Source organism: Temnothorax longispinosus, chromosome 1 (assembly GCF_030848805.1).
Source record: "Temnothorax longispinosus isolate EJ_2023e chromosome 1, Tlon_JGU_v1, whole genome shotgun sequence".
Lineage (NCBI taxonomy): Eukaryota > Metazoa > Arthropoda > Insecta > Hymenoptera > Formicidae > Temnothorax > Temnothorax longispinosus.
The window spans coordinates 5,868,080-5,887,967 of record NC_092358.1 but is presented as its reverse complement, the minus strand read 5'-3'; the positions used below and the strand labels follow the sequence as shown (position 1 = coordinate 5,887,967).

At 37.7% G+C, this 19,888-nt stretch overlaps 2 protein-coding genes and 1 pseudogene across 5 annotated transcripts in view; 2 read left to right on the top strand and 1 right to left on the bottom strand.

Moving 5' to 3' along the window:
• The first annotated feature begins 1,744 nt into the window (after positions 1-1,744).
• On the top strand, positions 1,745-6,067 carry LOC139815867 (anamorsin homolog; annotated as a pseudogene).
• Positions 6,068-8,691: 2,624 nt separating this feature from the next.
• On the top strand, positions 8,692-11,790 carry LOC139816146 (uncharacterized). The gene is made up of 5 exons (XM_071783551.1): positions 8,692-8,945; positions 9,293-9,464; positions 9,557-10,022; positions 10,205-10,431; positions 10,586-11,790. Exons 1-5 carry the CDS (start codon positions 8,849-8,851, stop codon positions 10,662-10,664), a joined length of 1,041 nt encoding a protein of 346 aa, XP_071639652.1. The 5' UTR covers positions 8,692-8,848; the 3' UTR covers positions 10,665-11,790.
• The window catches only part of LOC139815921 (uncharacterized), a 59,090-nt gene continuing 50,980 nt past the window's right edge, over positions 11,779-19,888 (bottom strand). For 3 of the 4 annotated variants that reach the window (XM_071783369.1, XM_071783230.1, XM_071783442.1), the window contains 6 exons: positions 18,352-18,859; positions 16,582-18,130; positions 14,555-15,325; positions 14,106-14,272; positions 13,820-14,019; positions 11,779-13,427 (listed from right to left, as the gene is read on the bottom strand). In XM_071783369.1, the coding sequence (XP_071639470.1) occupies positions 13,389-13,427; positions 13,820-14,019; positions 14,106-14,272; positions 14,555-15,325; positions 16,582-18,130; positions 18,352-18,859 (3,234 nt within the window). In that variant the 3' untranslated portion in view covers positions 11,779-13,388. The remainder of the gene's footprint in view (positions 13,428-13,819; positions 14,020-14,105; positions 14,273-14,554; positions 15,326-16,581; positions 18,131-18,351; positions 18,860-19,888) is intronic. The other variant, XM_071783294.1, reaches the window with a different exon arrangement.

The window sequence follows — 19,888 nt, the reverse complement described above, 5'->3', positions numbered from 1 at the left end:
CGCTCGGCGCACGTTTCGTTAAGATCTTACGCACTTTCTCGTCTTAGTAATATTGAAACTGTAAAATTGCCAGTATTAATAATTATACTACGTCCAATAGGGCGCAGATGTCAAACTAACGAGTGATAGTTAAATCATCTTTCTATCGTTTGCGGTTGCCGAGATATAAGCGTTTAATGAAAATGATGAATGGCGAGGCGCACGATTCTTTTGGCCAACTCGCGCTTTATTGCTTTAATAAACGAAAGTACATACGTGCGAGTAATACACATGAGTAATACCAATAGGGCAAAGTATAAAGTACAAAGTCTTTCTTTAATCATCTTTCTATCATTTACGGTTGCCGAGATATAAGCGTTTTATGAAAGTCAGAAATCATTTGGCGCCCGATTTTTACGGCAGAATATTCCAATAGCGGCAGAGCATAAACTAAACAGTCCTTTTTGAATCATCTCTATATCTTGGGTGGTTGCCCAGATATTTGCGATAAACGATATAGGGAAGACTTTTTTTTCTCGCGCCAAGGCAGCGACACATGGCCTTGACCTACTTTCGACGAGCAGCTGTACATTATTGATTTACTTTCTAAATTGGCCTTGACCTAGATCGCCGAGTCCGGGAATGCCGGCGCGCGGCGTATGTGTGTGTGTGTGTATGCACGGCAACGTCTATCCGTAAAATTCATAAATATTTCGATGTTTTTGCTAACTAATTTTTAAAGGTTTATTTTAAGTAGCGAGAGGCCTGCTTCCAAGCAGCGTCGTTTACGCTGTCACAGCTTTCTCCCTAACGTGAGATGTATTATTAATGATGTTGCAATCACATTAGCGCTAATTACAATATTTTATGTCGTTTTTGAATAATGTTTATATCTGTAGTGGTTGCAGAGATACATATAAGAATGTATTAATCGTTGGCTAGCATTATGCAACAATATTCTGAGGCTTTTTATCGTTTAATGTTGTTCGAGAGATCATGTACTATGTTAAAGGGCACATAACAATGTTAACGTAACGTCATTTTTTAAGAATTCTCTAAAATTCGTATGCTGATTTAGGAAACGTTTTTATTGTGGTTTTTTATTATTCAATAACGTTTTAAAACATTTTATTTTAAAATTTTTGAATCGCATATTGTTTATTGACATAAAGGCATAAACAAGGTACTATATTAATATTTTTAATATACCTTAACCAAAAAAAAATCCGACGGCAACGGTAATCATTGATAGGATATTATTACATACTCGTATATTAAATCAACATGACAGCAATTGTTCGTACCGATCAAATAGATTTTGCAATATACGAAGATTCTCCTGATTATAAAATAGTACCTTTTAATTTGTTGGCAATTTAATTTGTTTATTAATTACTAAAACAAACTATTATCTGAAACCACGAGGTATACTTCGTTGGATAAAACATTCATTACAGTTGATTTCAATTTGTTATCATCTTATTGTTAATCTTGCAATATACACATATATGTGTACGCGTGAATTATATAGTACATATGTATCACATAAGCAAATGTTATTAATAAGTACATATTAATTTAATGAGCAATACATATTAGTATTAAATTATTATTAAGTAATAGTGAGAAATACATTATGTATTCGTTGACACGTTTAAAAGATCCTAAAAATTATGAAAAAAATTTTGAGTTGTGAGAAAAGCGAGAATCGCGAGGATGGAGTCGTCTGTAATTTCTCAGAAATCGCTCCTGTTACGCGGGAAGCATGATGAGCAAGGAAGTTGCAGGAGGTATTCGAACAGCGCGCAGCGGCAAAACGAGTTTGCAGTCGTTTGTAATTCCTCAGAAATCGCTCCTGTTACGCGGGAAGCATGATGAGCAAGGAAGTTATTCCGGCAGCGCGCGCGACACGCCTACCCCCACTTATTACCCACCGCCGTCGGAACGGCGCGCAGTATGGATGCCCCCAGCCCAGCCAACCACGACGGCCAATCAGAACGCTGGCGGGTATGCACAGAAGGGGCAGTAGGCTCCCGCGCTCTGACCAATAGCAGCGTGAGTTCGCGGAGGCAATGTGGGGAGGCAACACCCTCGCTCAGAATACCTCCGTAAACCTCCTTGCCTAACATGCTAGCCTGATACTTTTGCCGATTTAAACGGAGTTTTCGACACCGAGAATCGCCATTTTCACCTAACGGGCCATTTTAATATGTACTTTCAATCATTTTTATGATCTGTTGTGCACCTCTACGATACGTAATCAAATTTTTCTAATTGTTTAATTTTAACCTATTATTGAAATATAAAATTTCTTTTATTATTATATTCATTAATTTATATATTCGTTTAAATTACAAGGGCGCGCAAAACGCTCCAATTCATTTCTCACGCTAAACATGACATAGAGAATTGAAGGAACACGTAATGTACATACATGTTTTCCACGAAATAGCGAGATACATTATACAAAGACTTATATTATTTTGCTAAAAAATTTCTAATTATTTAATAAAGATTAACAGCAGAGATTATAGTTGTGTCAACGTATGAGACTCGTTTAGAATCGGGTGACGGAATTCGGAACTCTGTTTCTCTCGTTAATCACCATTTTGACAGCATTTTAAAACATTCTATCATATATTTCGTTTCTCGTTTCCATTTCTAAGTACAAGATATTACAAGTATAAAGATGTTTCTACAGATGTTTCTTGAAATTATTCATGCACCATCGTCTGTCGGAAATCTGAGCTGACGTTTTTCTTGACGTCATAAAATAATATTTTAAAACTCTTTATTGTTTAAATTATTAGAAGAATGCATACTTTGCATTAAAGAATACTTAATTGATATTATCAACATAAAAATATGTCTCGTGAATCGTCCAGTTATTGTATATGTCGGAGTTTAGTGCTTCATCTCTTTCATGGATCGCCGTTATTAAAAAATATTCTAAAGCTTCTTATTGTTAAATTAATTATTACTATAGATAATGTGCTTTGCATTAAACTTTTCGCTCCTATATAACGCCGGCTATGAACGACACGTCTAATCTCAAGAAATACATTTATCTTATTATTGTTATGTGCCCTTTAACGTGAGGCATGCTCTCTCGAACAAGAATAAACGATAAAGAGTTATAAAATGCTTCTGCATAATGCTAGCCAACGAAAAAAAGGAAGCTACGAATGCCGTCGCTCGCACTCGGCGGGAATTAGGTATAGACGGTCCGAAATGCGACGAACGACACGACTAATCTCAAGAAATATGTTTATCTTATCATTGTTATATGTCCTTTAACGTGAGGCATGCTCTCTCGAACAAGAATAAACGATAAAGAGTTATAAAATGCTTCTGCATAATGCTTAGCCAACGAAAAAAAGGAAACTACGAATGCCGTCGCTTGCGCTCGGCGAGAAGGTAGACGATCCGAAATGCTACGAACGACACTGGGACATATCTCGAGAAATATATTCATTTTAACATTGTTATGTATGCTTTAATGCCAGACTTGCTTTCCCAGATGTAATTAGACGCTAAAGAGTTTTAAAATGTTGCTGCATAATGTTAGATAACAAGAAAAAGGTATAGCTGCGAATGTCGACAGGCGGCGTTGGCTGACAAATTCGTAGCTCCGAAATACCACACGCGTGACGCGCCACCAAATAAATCTCGAGAAATACGTTTAGTTTAATATTATTATGTATTCTTTAATGCGAAGCATACTCTCTCGAACAATATTAGACGATAAAGAGTTTTAAAATGCTGCTTGCATAATGTTAAACAACAAGAAAGAGGTAGCGGCGAATGCCGTCGATGAGAGTCATCGTGGCTTCGAAATGCGACGAACGACACCGAATGAATTCCGAGAAATATATTTATTCTAACATTATTCTTATGTGTTCTATAACGCAAATTATGCTCTCTTGAATAAAATTGGACGATAAAGAGTTTATTGCATTTCGGAGCTTCTTATATATACCTTTCCGACGGCATTTGCTGCTACCTCTTTCTCGTCAGCTAGCAACATCATTCAGTAAGTCTTTATTGTCTAATCCTGTTAAAGGAAGTCATGCCTCTCATTAAAAAACACATATAACAATGTTAAAATAAACGTATTTCTCAGAATTCGTCTGGTGTCTGGTGCCGTTCGTCGCATTTTGAAACTCCGAGCGCCGAGTGATAATAAGTTTAGAATGCTGTGTTAAAGTGCGATCGACGAGAAAGAAAGAACTCCGAAAATCCGCGCGCGATAAACAACGATTTTCGAAAAATGTCTTTAAGTAACATCATACGCGACAAAAATCCATGAACGTATCGAATTTACTTTGAAATACACGAGATATAACATATTAAACGCACACCGCACACACCGTACATTATTATTTCTTAATTGGGAGCATACTCGGTATATATCTCAATGCTCATATACCGACTGTGTGCTGCACGTGTCTCAAAATTATGTATGTATTACGTGTTCAGAGTCTGGAAAGAATACAGAATTTTCTCCAGAAATGATAGTTTGACTTTTGCCTCTCATAAAAAATTGATTAAATTTGACTTTTGTCTCTCGTGAAAAATTTACTCGATTAATAACTTCGACTACATTTTATTTGCATTTTTAGTGATTTTTCGCATTCAAAACGAGTATAGATTTAAAAAATACAAGAAAAAAATAGAGAATCCGAGTAAGAAAGACGCAAACGAAAGGAACTGGGCCTCGTGTTTCCTTGATAAGGTGAGTGTACGTTGTACTCCACGTTTCATTTACCTGGTTTTCGTGACGTTGAATGTGTACGTTGTTTGCAAAATGCTTTCTCTATACAACAATGAAAAGAATGCTAATCTATTCTGTATTCTAGAACATGTTACACAAGGTTTTCGAATAGTTGGAAAAAGTTATGGTGAATCTATACGTTTGACGTCGTCACGAACGAGGATTTCTTAGCGGAAGCATTGAGAATTCTGAAACGGTTTGCTTGTCATTCGTGAACCGCTACCAAATAGAAAGCCAGGCACACATTTTTATCCCGACAAAATATCTAGCTTGAAATTATCTGGTTTCAAAGTAAAAGATACAGACCCGAAGGACTTCGATCTGGAGAGAGTACAAATCTTTTGCTAAAAGTATATGCGCGATATAAAAGAAGTTGGCACAGTATCGGCGAATAAACCATCATTTGAGGTAAATCGATTTATTTTATTTGTACGTGAAGGTAACATTCAACGGAAACCTTGCATAGCTTTCTGTTATAATTTCGGTGGGTTCCAGTATTCCTCTTTCATTCGCAAAAAAGGCAACTAATGTATAGAAATTAGATGACCCGGTAGAAGAAGATTTAATAGATGAAGATGAACTTTTGGATGAATCGGACCTTGTAAAGCTAGATGCGTCATCCTTAACAGGTGATATTTTTGTTATATTAAATAGATTATAACAGAAAGCTATGCAAGGTTTCCGTTGAATGTTACCTTCACATGCAAATAAAAGAAATACGTATGCCATTTCTATTTTGTTTACAATTTGGACAAAGAGAATTTGTGATTTTGTGTAACAAACATATCTATCTACATATCTACAATACTTTCAGTCTGTGCGACAACGGGCAAGCGAAAAGCGTGCAAGGACTGTTTATGTGGATTTGCAGAAGAATTAAGTGGCAAAGATGCACCGGAAAACACTGTTAAATCTTCTTGTGGAAATGTACGTTTCATACTACTACTTTTATTCCGAAATTCATCAAAGTGTCATATTTAATGATGTAACTGTATTTATGTTTTATTTAGTGTTATCCAGGAGACGCATTCAGATGTGCCAGTTGTCCTTAGCTTGGAATGCCTGCCTTCAAACCAGGGGAAAAAGTACTTTTGCCTGAAACTCAGCTAACACTGTCGATTCTTGAGTTTGTTTTCTTTTTATTGGAATACAATTGTAATAACCTGACTTAACGCAATTCGTTTTCATTTGTGCAAGTAATTACCCTATTTCTGTATAATTCTATTTCAAATATTTCTCTTGTATACGTCTACATATTATGTACAAAATAGATAAAATAATTGTTCTTTAAATATATATAAAAGTGTACTTAAATTATAATTCAATCTTATTTCATATATCCTTTTTCTCAATAAAATAATCATATAAATAAAAGATAATTGTTAGTAATAAGAGTAATACCAGATTAAAAAAAAAGTCTATATTTATAATAGTTACTTAAATTCTATCTTAAAAACGTATAATACGAGATAAAATATTTGGTATTGAGTACGAACGGTTCAATAATCCTCTTTCTCTATCTTATTCATTTTTGCAAAAGATTCCAAGCATTTTTAACACATCATTCATAATTTAGAAAGTGAGAAAAGAGGATAAAAAGTTTTAGAATGCGCTGTAAAAGTGATCGACGAGAATCGTTAACACAAAGATATTTTTCATGAATCGTTCAGTGTCGCCTATCGCCTTTCTGATGTCCATCCTTTACGTCGATTGTTATTTTATAACAGCATTTTAAAACTTTTTATCACTAATATGTTATTCATGTCTCGCATTAAAGAACACATAATCATATTGATTATTAGATTAATGCAATATTACAATCTTTAGACTATAACTAAAAAATAGCGAGAATTTAATTATGCATCAGTAGAGACGTTAAAAGATAATAAAAGTTATATAATAGAAGAATTAATTCGGATGATAAAGTAGGCGAAACTCAGGTTTCGCACCGCGAAATCTCGGAAATTTACTCCTGATATATCAGGAAAGCATGTTGAGCGAGGAGGTTGTCCGGATTGCAGTAGGTATTCCGCGGGTGTTTTGAAATGCGAAATGCGCTGAACGACACTGGGTCATATCTCGAGAAATATATTCATTTTAACATTGTTATGTAATGTGTCCGTTAATGCAAATCATGCACTCTCAAACGAGATTTGACAATAAAGAGTTTTAAAATGCTGTTGCGTACGTTTTACATTTCAGTCGAAACTTTCTGCCGCATTCTACGTTTGCATAAATTATTCAAAAGAACATAATTACATAAGTAACTATATTAATAATTAGATTAATAGAATACTGTAATCTAAAATAATAATTTAAAAATAGCAAGAAATTAATTATGCATCAGTAGAGACGTTAGAAGACAATAAAAGTTAATAGAAAAATTAATTCGGATGATAAAGTAGGCGAAACTCAGGTTTCGCACCGCGAAATCTCAGAAATTTACTCCTGATGTATCAGGCTAGCATGTTAGGCAAGGAGGTTGACGGAGATATTCGAGCAGCGGCACGCCTACCCCCACTATTACCCATCGCCATATTGGAACGGCGCGCCGAGCGCGCGACGAGGATGGCCAGCCTACGGCCAATCAGAGCGCTGGCAGGTATGCATAGGAGGGGCAGTGGGCACCCGCGCTTTGACCAATACCAGCGTGATTACGAGGAGGCAATGTGGGGAGACAACACCCGCGCGGCGCGGCGCGCTCGGAATACCTACTGCCACCTCTTCGCTCATCATGCTTTGCTGATACATCAGGAGTAAATTTCGCGGTGCGAAACCACGGAAATTTACTCCTGATGTATCAGCAAAGCATGATAAGCGAGGAGGTGGCAGTAGGTATTCCGAGCGCGCCGCGCCGCGCGGATGTTGCTCCCCACATTGGTCGCGTTCAGCAAACCAAGCCGCTCAGTAGCGGTCGAACATGATTGGCTCTTACTTTTAGAACCAACCAATCGACGCAGAGTGTTGATAAGACGAACTCAACAGTTGTGTCTGCTGAACGCGTCCATTGCCTCCCTCGTAATCACGCTGTTATTCATACGTCAGAGCGTGGGAAAATATAACGACAATGAAACTATTAAGAATTAAAGCCAAAGCACCTCTTGTGTTGTACAAAAGTCTGTGCTTCGGCCTTTACAGAATAGATCCACTAATGAGTTGTTTCTATACGCTTGAAAAGGACCGAAATCTGCGGTCGAAACGTAGCGTTTTGTGATCAATACAATTTGGCCAGTTGGATCGAGCATAATACCTTTGCAAAAAGATATAACTTTACTTATGGTCGCCATGTTGCACTAAACACTAAAATGTCTCTTTTCTGATGTAAGAACAGAATAACTATATTAAACTGTATTAAATTATATTAAACTGTATCTGTAATGGGAAGAATAAGAAGTAGGTAACTAGTTTTCTCTTTCCATTTCATATTGCATTTTTTCACGCTGATAGTCAGGTATACCTACTATGACCCATCGAATTATTGCACCTTACCTGTACATTTAGCATATGTGTCAGGGTTGATTAAAAACCAGATACGAGTTATAATAGAAATATTTAATAGCAACAATTGCCCAGTAAGTAAAATGCCTGCAATACGACAACAGATTGGCAGCAGATTTTTTCAGATATTGCAAAAGATCCGGTCATCATCTTTGACCGCATTAAACCTCCGCGTAAACGAGTAAATTATCGTAAGTTACTACAAAAGTAACGCTTGCGTAAACGTAGTGAATGTCATGCATTTATCTTGTGTCTCGTATCGCGCGAGCTAAGTGAGAGCGACAAGGAGGGAGTGATATTCTCCGTTCTCCCTCTCGCTCGGCGTGCCGAGCCATGCCGAGCGCTGCCGACACACCGATAGTACATACATATGCCTGTTGCGTAGTAGAGGGGGAAATTCGCTGGCATGACGCGTGCGCGTGACTGCCGTGTGACGGTGTGACTAGCAGCAGTCTGCAACGACAATAACACCGGTTGACAGCTTTACGGACGACCATAATCGAAAGACGATTTCATTGCGGTCCCGTGACTGAAACTTTCCGAATATCCCCGCGACGACGTTGAAGGATACTGGGGGATACCTCGATCAACGCCGCGATGGCGAGGCAGCTGCGAGACACGCCGGATCCTTCCCCGCGCGCGAGACAGTCGCGTCTCGAGAGCCCGTTGGTGATTCCCGCCAATTCTACACCAGGTGCGTTTCGCCCTCCAAACCTCGTCGCGCCGTGCCCTTTCATCTTGATTTCGCACGACGGTCTCCCGTTTCCTCCGTGTGTGACGTGTTTTTGTCGCATATTCAACTCGCGCGAATGTGATCCTCCGAAAATCCACCTAACCTCGAACACTGGGTTCCCGCGAACCACAACCATCGACTTTCTTGGAATATATCTTTTTCTCTTTTGTTTTTTTTTTTAATCTAGAACCAACTTATTAGACACGTTAACACGCATGCTCCTATCTCGCTTGTTTGACTTGTAATTTACATTTGTATATATTCAGCTCGACATGTGTTGTTTTGACAATTTGTGAAATATATTTCAGCAACGTATCGTAACATGGATGTGAGCACGCTGCAGAATTGGCTGAACAGGCTGCCCGATGACTGGAGTTCGCCCCAGAGTCCCGATGAGCTTGTCATTCAGAAGAGAGGTCGACGCAGGTCTATAGTATGGTCCCCTGATCTCGATACCTACAAGCGTCGCAGCCTGCTCAGGTATGTGTTCCATTCATTCCGTTAATTCATAAATGCGTTTATAAAAGAAACATACCTTTATGGAAGATTGACAATCTTTTTCTGGTCGGCAGTTTGAGTTCCAGAGACCGCACGCCAGTTAAAAGCCCATCAACGTCAAAAGCAGTGTCGAGGGATGCTGCTAGGAAGAGGCTCTCCCTTAACGATACTCGCCAATCCAATTTTACCACGCTGGAGAATAAGAAAACATCGTTGCCCTCTCGAGTGTCATTGAATACTACAAATGTGCCGAGAGAGCGGTCCAACGATAATTTGGTGAAGAGTTTGCGTGGTCTCAGTCACGAGCAACTCGTGAAATTGATTATGGAGTTGGTGTACGCGCAGGACAACGGTGCGTTGCGCGAGAACGAGAAGCTTCGTGATGTCCTTTCCAAAAAGATGCCAGTTGCAGATATTCAGCCGTTGTTGGAAAAATTAGTTGTCCTGCGACAAAATATTTATACCAGTCTCATGTTTGTCCCCAATTTGACGGACGATTCCACGTACGGTCGAACTTGCATACATCTGGATACGTTTCAGGTTTGTACAGTATTAAAATGTCTCAAATTCATAGACGTATTTGTATCAGATTTTTTTCTCATTTTTTCTCTTTAGTTATAAGAATAATTAATTGTTAGATTGTTGCGCTTTATTTCTCTTCTTATTTCCAAGTTATTAATGATAGCTTTTTTATCCTTCTAATTTGTGATTTGTTTCTTTAGAAAACTTTGATCGATCAAGGAAGAATACTACAAGAATCTCAGCACTGGATTTCACTGATGCGCTATGCATTAGAAGCATGGAGAATCACCAGAGAATTACCAGAGTGGGAGAATCAGGGTTCTTATAACTCTACACGACAATGCTTTAAGAGTCTGTCGCAGTTTTGTACTGAAGCTTTAAGAAGAGGAAATTTTGAAACGTCGGCTCTGGAAATTTACATTGAAAGGTACGTGAAATACAGAGCTCTCGACTTTTCTCTTGTTCTCTATTCTTTCTTACAACAAAATTGCAGACAAGACGAAGGAGCCTTATAACAGACTTACGTAGAATTTAGAAAATTGGTAATTTGTAAGCATTAACTATTAATTGATTATTTTCAGTCTTAAAACTATAGCTGCAGAATGCGAAGATTTTCAAATCTGTCTACAGATAGCAAAGGAAGGAAAGCACGAGACTTAAGCCTCCTTTCTACAAAATACCGTGTGCATGACAGTTTTATTTAAATATTTTCTACGTAGGTGCGTGATAATCAAACTTATTGACGTGTATTCGTATGCAGGGTGATACATAAGATATAATTAACCAGTGATAGAAATAACCAGTGAATTAACAATGAAGTTGTTGCGGATGATTTTAAAAAAATTTAAAACAAAAGGATTCTTTTTTGTTTTTAAATAACACTAAATATCTTGAATTATCCTGTATATGCATATATTGACGTAACATATGTATGTTTTATATTTATATATTTATCCAGTCAACGACTGCGCTTACGTATACAGACGCGTGGATAATATATATGAAATTTTATTAATATATATTGTTTACTTTTTGACGCTGGCTGATACAAACCATGTCTTGATATATTCACTTTAAAACATTTCTATTTTAAACTACCGATAATTTATATTAACCCATGAATAAAAGAGATTTTTTTTTTAATTTTTCGATAATTGTTACAGTTTTAAAGTACAGAAAACAAGTACAAATTGCATTTTCTAGTGGGAAAGTATTTTATTGAGGGTATATAATAAAGAAGGAAGCGGGTAAAGATTGCTATTCAAGAATTAGTCGATGCTCAATAGAAATCTTTAAGGAAATAATTTTGTTAATTGATAAGATTTGTTGGAATGTAAATAAGAATAACTAGAAATTACATTTTGTCGGGATAACATTTGCATAAATGATATCATAATTTTGTTGTAGAATTGTTCATATATGCATTTTAGCATGTATTTTAGCTTTTTTATATAAATTATTTCTTTCACATAAAACAAATTCACTGAAACAAAGATGTATAATCTGGTTGTATATACTATATAGAATCAAAGGCATGTTTCTATGTTAAGTAACCGAGCACTATTTTACATTGTATTGTACAGCAGTCTTTCTCTATTTATTATAACTTAATATATTTAAGGTATCCGAAAGCATTGTATCGCCGAATATTTTTATATATTGCGAGAGTATTTTTTTACACGACGAATGTAGTTGTAATTAGCGTTACTATGTATTTATAGCGTAATTCTAACGCATTTATCATAATCCGCCTGATAGGGAATGGACTAACGCGAAAATTGTATTTTTTTTTATTAAAAACAATTTATTCGTCATAATATATCGTATTTTCTTATATAATATATCCATTATTACTTTTGAAAGGCACATATGTCGCTTGACAAGCAGTCAGAAATCCTCTAAGCGGCTCGCATTCGCGTATATGATACACCTGTACATATCTATTACAAGGGCACAATAGCGATGGTGCTTAGAAAATTCCTGATAGCGGTCTATTCAATCGAGTGACGATCATTACGATCGACGTCTTGTACATGCCCATCTAAGTATTATATGACATTTTAGGCATTATCGAAACAGTACGGTTGGGCGTAATCGAGACGTGTCCTCGATATTTCTTTAGTACCCTATTTACGTTTTTCCATGTGATTGCACATCGTCGTTTGAAACGCTATCTCGTATCGTTCATCGTGCATATCGGCAAGATTACGTTACGCGTCGTTTAGGAACAGCTTTAAAAAAAAAGTCGGAGATCGAAAGCGAAATCCGCGACAATATAAATCAAAATATCCTGCGCAAATAAATGTAACAACATAATCTGACCTCATCTAAACTTGAACATTTAGGTGAAGCAAATTAAAGCGATAAAACTCGTAAAACCAATGCTCGTGCGTAAAATCACAGAATGATTCAAAATCAGTAAAAAAAAATGGACATACAGCATTTGTGAAATTTCGAAACAATCATTCTTAAGAAAAGTATCGCGCGCGATTACTTTTTTCCAACAACTTATCAAATTCGGACATTCGATATCTTAAAAACTAAGGCTTAATTTGAGATTTTGTACAGGTACAAAAACGAAAGTAAAATACACTTTACATTAAACAACGAGTAATATTCCATAATTTTTTTGCGTATCTAAAACTTAACTTACTACGGGACAGGAAACCCTTGTTAACAAAAATTATCTCGAAATTTCACAAGGATTAAAGCTAAGCGCGCACTTTTGCCAATCCCAGAAAACAATCAAATAAAATTAATTTTTCAAAATAAATCACACACAATATCCGAATAATGCACGTTAAAAACATGTCACTATGAAAACAATTTGATGGTTTACGAGTGAATAAGAGACATGAGACATCTCTCAATTCTTAACTAAACTTTCGAACAGAAAGTTGAGTTGAGAATGTGTAATGCAGCTACAAATTGTGACGAATGCCATAAAATCCGATAGACATCCGGCCAATTGTGCAATCCGTTATTAAAACGTTTGTCCTATGTAAAACGTGAGAAGAGAAAGAGTCATTAAAGAAATGCATTGCCATGTTTTATGTATCGTCAATAATTACGGGTGACGTGTGTCTGCATAATCCGTTCAGCTCGCGAATTTACGGCAAATCGTAGCCGTCCGCCGATTTAAAATCCACGATGACGCAATCTCATTTTATAAACTATAAGAAAAACTGACATACGCTGTAATTAAAAGATTACTACACTGTTAAAAAATTGGGTAGATTCCCGCTTCGCGATATCCGTATTCGCTCGGATGGCAATACTATTAAATAACGCTACTAATGTGCCTATGTATCGTGTTATAACAATTAACGAGATAAAGCTGCAAATCGAATACTGTGGTAATCATCGGATATTCTGCGAGCATTTTTAATCAACCGCTTTCGCTGGCTGCACTCTGGGATATAACTAAAACATAAAATGCAACATTGAGAATGCCTCGCATTGTTAAAATTAGTAAAAATATTTAAAGTGCAAAACACTATACAGCATTTTGTATTATAATAAACTTCCTAATATATTTTGTATATTTTATACCCGAAAATTATCTTTGTACTTATAAAAGTATTATGTTTTACTAATTAAATTTAAAGATGGAATTTATTTTTCCTTCATAAAATTTTGCACTTGAAACTTATTTTTTATATCTAAAATATATTTTTGCATTTAGCAATTTATTTTTTAATATTCATGTAAAGTACTTTTCAAAAGTTTTTGATATAATTTATCACAAAATGCATTTTTACAATATTTCGCTAAACTCGGAAAAATATTGACTTCATTTAATCAATTATGCTTACCCCCAATAAATTTCGAGGTACATAGCCTTCTTTATGTCCGAGTTTGCTCCACCACCATTCTCGTTCATTATCATCCCCCTTCCGAAGTACGACTACGGAGTCGCCGTTCTTCAGCGAGAGTTCGTCAGCGTGTTGCGCCTCATAATCGAAAACCGCGTATACTTGACCGTTATTCATTATCCCCAATTTTTCTTGGACACCTGTGTGTCAGAAAGAACAGATTTTTTTCACAAATGCATCCTTTGTTATTATGACCAAGCTTAAGTTTCGCTCCGATGATACTGACTGTACAAGTACTCCGAACATCCGTCGAATCCTTCCTCGTCCTCTTCGCACTTTTCCGCGGCGGTCTCATGATCCGAAAGGGTGGTCGCGAAAATGCAGGCACCGTGTTCGACCAAGAATCTCACCATGGACAGATTGTTGCAACTGGCGGCGCAGTGTAACGGTGTCCTTCATAACAGATATTAAATTTAGATGCTTATATAGTAGGTTTGAGTTATTTCGAATAAACTAATAATTGGTTTAGAATGATACATGTCGCAATACAAGGATTTTATATTTCCAAATTCTAATCTCTTTTCTAATTTTAATAATGAATTCTTTCCGTATCAAGCTTTAAATAAAAAATTCGATCAAGTAAAGTTTAAAATCAAGTGAAGAATACGATTCTTTTATCAATCTTCGTTTAGCAAATTCTCTTTTATACAGAAAACAATCTATGCGTTAATTTACCATCCGTCGCTGTCCTGGGCATTGACATCGCAGCCGAATTCTACGAGAAATTTGACGATCTCAAGGTGACCGGCGCATATAGCATTGTGTAAGGCGGTAATGCCTTCGTCGTTGGCGGAGCTCGGATTGGCGACCTCTTTCGCGGTTTTCTTTACGAGCTCGAGTTCTCCCTCGAGACTAGCGTCGAGTAGCAGCGCCAGTGGGTCAAACGACACCCGCCTGGACAGATTGACCTTGCCACCTCCGCCCCCCGTACTCGACGACTTGAGATTTCCCTTCTTCCTCCTCATTACCTCTGATATCTTGCCTCCGTCTACCTCCGTTTCGCCCCCGATTCCCCCGGTCAATTCCGAGTCAGTCTTCATCTTCGTCGGCTTGTCTTCTATATTGATGACATTCAGAGCGTCAATGATGTCCGCTTCCTCCAGCCTCTCGCCGTCGCCGATATCGTCGCTGATAATGTTTTTGCAATTGTCCGTAGTGTCGATGACTTGCTGTTGATGTTGCTGCTGTTGTTGTTCAGTCTGCATGAGATCCGCCGGGATTTCTGTCTCCGGAAACAGGAAGGCCGGGGGCATCTCAATTCGCCGATTTATCGACACGTGAACATTGGATTTGGCGTATCTCAGCTTCGGTTGCTCCGATATCGGTACTTTCTTCAGCGTCAACGGCCGAGCCTTGATAATCTGATGATTGGCCAGCTGGGTCTCCGTGGGAGATTCAGGCGGTTCCGATGTAGGAATCGGCGGAATATCCTCGTCCTTATCCGACCTACGAGATTTACAAAATCGAATTTAGAAATTAGAAAATTAATAATTACATTGTATCACTGTGTTATCATTACATGGGCGAACTGAGATCGATAATCATAACTAATTAAATACTTATTTCTAATTTAGATTAAATATATAATTGTTAAAGAATTAATTTAAATATTGTGTATTTAGTATTGTTATAAAAAATCCGACAAAAGAAGATAAAATACAAAATTGTACGCGATAATTGTCGAGAAAAATCGCCCTGGCTGAAAACTTACAATTCTCTACCCACTGCGACGAAAGGGAAACCGAAGATAATTTGCAACGCCGAAATCCTATCCAATATTTTATGAATCTTAAATAATCGTGTCGAATCGTCGCTCGGCTGCATACAAATCACAAAGGGCACAAATAAAAACTGCAATTAAATTACACGATTGTGTCTGATCCGGCTGTCGCTCGTCGCGTCAACATCAACCGTTCAACGGACAGGTGTTACTAACAGCCGTGTAATTGAACATCGATTCGCGACTAATCGTGCACGAAATCGTCGCCTGGCAAACGTAAGCACGTTAATCGTGTGTATCACTGGCGTGTACTGATCGGAGAACTCGCGTACACTAAGAGGAGCGCGGGCTCTCACGTCGTCTCCGCGGCACACGGAGCCGCGGTTCTATTTCGGTGTCTATTATTCGAGACAGGCTTCGATTCACTGGCCAAATCGATCGCGAACTAATTAACATTTATAATTAACCCGGTAATCGTTTTGTCATTCCGTAGTCCGAGTCCGCGCGAATTGCCCGATGAATTGTTTGATGATTTCGTAACTCCACGAAGGGTGAAAGAGAATGTGAAATGCTTAAACGGATCTAAATTACAATTACGAACAGAGAACCTTTGCATCACATTAAATGATCATACAGATTTTAAAATATTGAAAATATTCGAATAAAATATTTGGGAATAAATCACATTGTATAAGCATTTTTTTAATGATACACAATTCTTTTTAATATATTTAAAATTGCTTAATTTGTGTATAAGGTTTCTAGATCAAATGATTGATTTAAATTCGGGAAATTAAAAAAAAATTTTTTTACCCAAAAACTCCTTTACAGTGAAAACATTTCACTGACAACATCAATGACTAATAAAGAAAAAGTTATTGCAAACAAACACGCAAGATCATAATTCTTAAAGTTTACTATATGATTTCATATCTAATTCTTTCTACACATCAAGACTTTTATTTAAAAACCGTATACGAACCTTGAATTAAGATTTGCATTAGTCATCTTGCACTCGTTGATCCCTTCGGACGACGGCACGTCAATTTTCTCATGATGAGTCAATCTTGGTGGCGGATTCGGTTTGCTCGGTTTCGGCGGCAATGCGGGTTTTGTCTTGTCTTCTATTCGCGGCTCATTGAAATTCTTCCTCTCGCTGTCGCTGCTCTTCGACACCGGCCTGTCGAATTCGAACGGCCTGTCCGGTGTTTTCGCGGGGATTTCGAACTTGGCGGCCACATGATCGCCCACATGTTTCGTCGCGGGATTTGGTTCATATTTGGCCGACACCATCTCGAATTTGCTCTGGCCGCTGCTCTCGTACTTGTTCGACTCAGACTTATACTCCGGTTTATACTGATTGGCAGCACTCGAAGGATCGTGCTTGAATGTTGGATTGTGATCGTACTTGTTCGACAATCTTCCTTCGTGCTGTTGCTGCTGTTGCTCGTGTTTGGTATACTGTTGCAAATTCTGACAACCAGGCTCATATTTAACATTGTGCACGTGCTGGTCATGTTTCGCTTGACCTCCGATTGGATCGTGCTTGCTGCTTTGTTGTTGAATTTCGTACTTGCCCGTATTTTGATCATACCTAATCTGTTGCTGTTCATGTTTATTGCTGGGCAGTAATGTATGTTCAAACTTATCCTGACTCTTACTTGGTTCGAATTTGGCTTTCTGATTGTTCAATATTTGATCCTGGCTTTGCGCGAGATCGTTAGAACTCAACACCTGCGACGATTGGTTATACTTCTGAGATGAATTGCCGAAGGTCGTCGCGGTGGTGGCAGTGCCATGAAGACCGACGAGATTCGACGAACTCTGAATCTGATAGACGGCCGCCGGAGAAGATGCATGAACGCTCGTCATCTGATTTGGATATTGCTGCTGTTGTTGCTGCTGCTGTTGGACGGGGTAACCATGCCTGTAATTCGCTTCCTGATTCCCAACGTTGGATTGCAACTGCGTACTTGCCGCCGCTAATTGTTGATTATTGCCGATGTAGTTTTGCGCCGCGTTGTTATGTCCGCGACCCAGCAGGCTCAATGTCTGCGGCATAACCGGATGGATCTTGGTTGAGGAGGTCTGATAGATCTGCGACTTGACTGAAAAACTTGGCGCCACGCTCGACACCGGTTTCTGATGACCACCTACGGTCTGCTGCAGATTTCGATGCTGATTCTGCGTCGTTTGCACGATCGACGGAACGGTAACACCAATGAGATTCGACGTTGTCGATGTGCCGCCAATGCCGGTCACGTTGTGTTGCTTCTGTTGGAGATTGCCATTCTGATGCTGTTGTTGTTGCTGCTGCGTCTGCGATTGCTGTTGGTGCTGATGGCTTTGGTGAAGACGAAGATTGTCCGGGCTGAAGCTGTGCGCAGTGTTACAGATGAGATTGTTGCTGTTATTATTGTTGTTGTTATTGTTATTGTAGTTGCAACTCGATTGAATCGTCGTAGGTTGATTGCCGAGATTTTGATTGTGCTGCTGTTGCTGTTGATTGCTTCCTAGTAATTGAGATTGCCCTAAATATTTTATACGCCAATTAGATTCACGTTTAAAATCACGTTTATTTTATTGATAAAATAACAATTTTATGGTATTTGTCATTAATTTGTAAACATTTACTGCAAAATTATCTTTTCAATAAAAAAGGCCTAGTATCTCAAATAATTTTAAAAGTTATAAATAATTATATGAATACGCGTAATGTTATAAATTTATAATTGCGAATAAGAGCACTCACCCTGAATGTGCGATTGCGACTGGCTGTGAACGATTTGGTGCCCGTATTGCTGAAAGGTCGGCCGCTGTCCCAACTGGGAGGCGCTCGCCGAGTGTTGTATTTTATTTTTGTTCACGTCGTCTTCTATAGCCTTGAAGTTCATCGTGAACTTGGTGTTGTATGGCAGTGTCTGGTACTTGGGGTCGTTTTTGTTCAGATTGAAATCGTTGTCGTTCGGTATGTGCGAATACGGCTCGATCGCGGCGATGTTGCCGGCCGGTCTCAGCTTACCGCCGTTGTTGAAACCGTCGAGCTTCGTGTCCGGGAATCCTGTGTTGTTAACGCCGCCGCCGCCGTTAGGACCCACCTGATGCGTCAATCGTTGATTCAACGCTCTCTTGCGCTGGAGACGACTCTGGAGTTGAGCTATTCGCGCGTCTATCGACGCCATCTCAGCCTGCCGTTGCGCCAAGGCCTGCCGTTGTTGGGACACCACTTGGTTTTGCTGTTCGTTCATTTTATTGCGGTACTGCGTACAAATTGGGGAAATACAGATTCGTATTTTTCTTCGTTGTAATTTTTCCTTATATCTTATAGTACACACTCGAAATGTGTGCATTAAAAATGCACGCATTTTGCGGTGATTGATTCATCTACAATCATCAATGTGTACACTGAGAAAAAAATTTTCTGCATTTTAGTAAATACTAGTTTGCATATAACTGTGACTCCATTTACTAAAATGAAGAAAATTTTCCTTTTTATTAGTGTATTCACTGAGAAAAAATATACTAATTAATAAAAAGGAAATTTTTTGCCTCTTAGTAAATAGAGTTGCAATTATATGCAAACTAATATTTACTAAAATGCAGAACATTTTTTTCTCGTTATACTTACAGATACATGCCAGTATCAAGTTACTATATTATAATTAAAAATTACAAAAAACAATGTGCTTCTCCGCATTCAAAAAATGAAATAATTATCGCTGTATGCTCTCTCTCTCTCTCTTTCTTAGTTTATTACACTATTTTTTTGTAAAAAAAATTGTTTCTATCACATAAAAAAAAGGTAAAATATTATACATGAAAATTTAATGCGTCAATAAATTAAACATTTTGTGTGAAGTCTAAATCTTCAATAAATATAAACCACAAAGATAATATAACATCTTTATAGAAATCGACAGTTCCTTAGCAAAACTTTCCAAATATATTATTATTATTCCAAATATTAACGTTCTGTACTTATATCATCAACGAAATTTCCGAGAGAAGTTAGAGTAAACTCTCTTCAAATTAAATAATTAAACGACAAATAACATTCTATTATTTATGCTCTGAAATTTAAGTGGCAAAAAGGATATTTCAAAATAAATTAGGAAAATTATCAGTACATATCTCATCATCTGACAAAAATCAAGAAAAAAATCGGATTTAAATATAATTCAGAATAATGCTGTATCGCCGCTTTCCACATTCTAGAAAGTCGTCCTGTAAATCTATTTTAACTGGCCGGTATTTATAGTCCATTAACGTAGGTTGAAAATGGGACAGAC

What these genes read in the sequence shown, in the direction of transcription:
- LOC139816146 (XM_071783551.1), top strand. Translation starts at nt 8,849, where the DNA reads ATGGCGAGGCAGCTGCGAGACACGCCGGATCCTTCCCCGCGCGCGAGA. An exon ending in TCCCGCCAATTCTACACCAG is followed by an intron (nt 8,946 to 9,292) that starts GTGCGTTTCGCC and finishes AATATATTTCAG; the next exon opens with CAACGTATCGTAACATGGAT. An exon ending in CTGGAAATTTACATTGAAAG is followed by an intron (nt 10,432 to 10,585) that starts GTACGTGAAATA and finishes GATTATTTTCAG; the next exon opens with TCTTAAAACTATAGCTGCAG.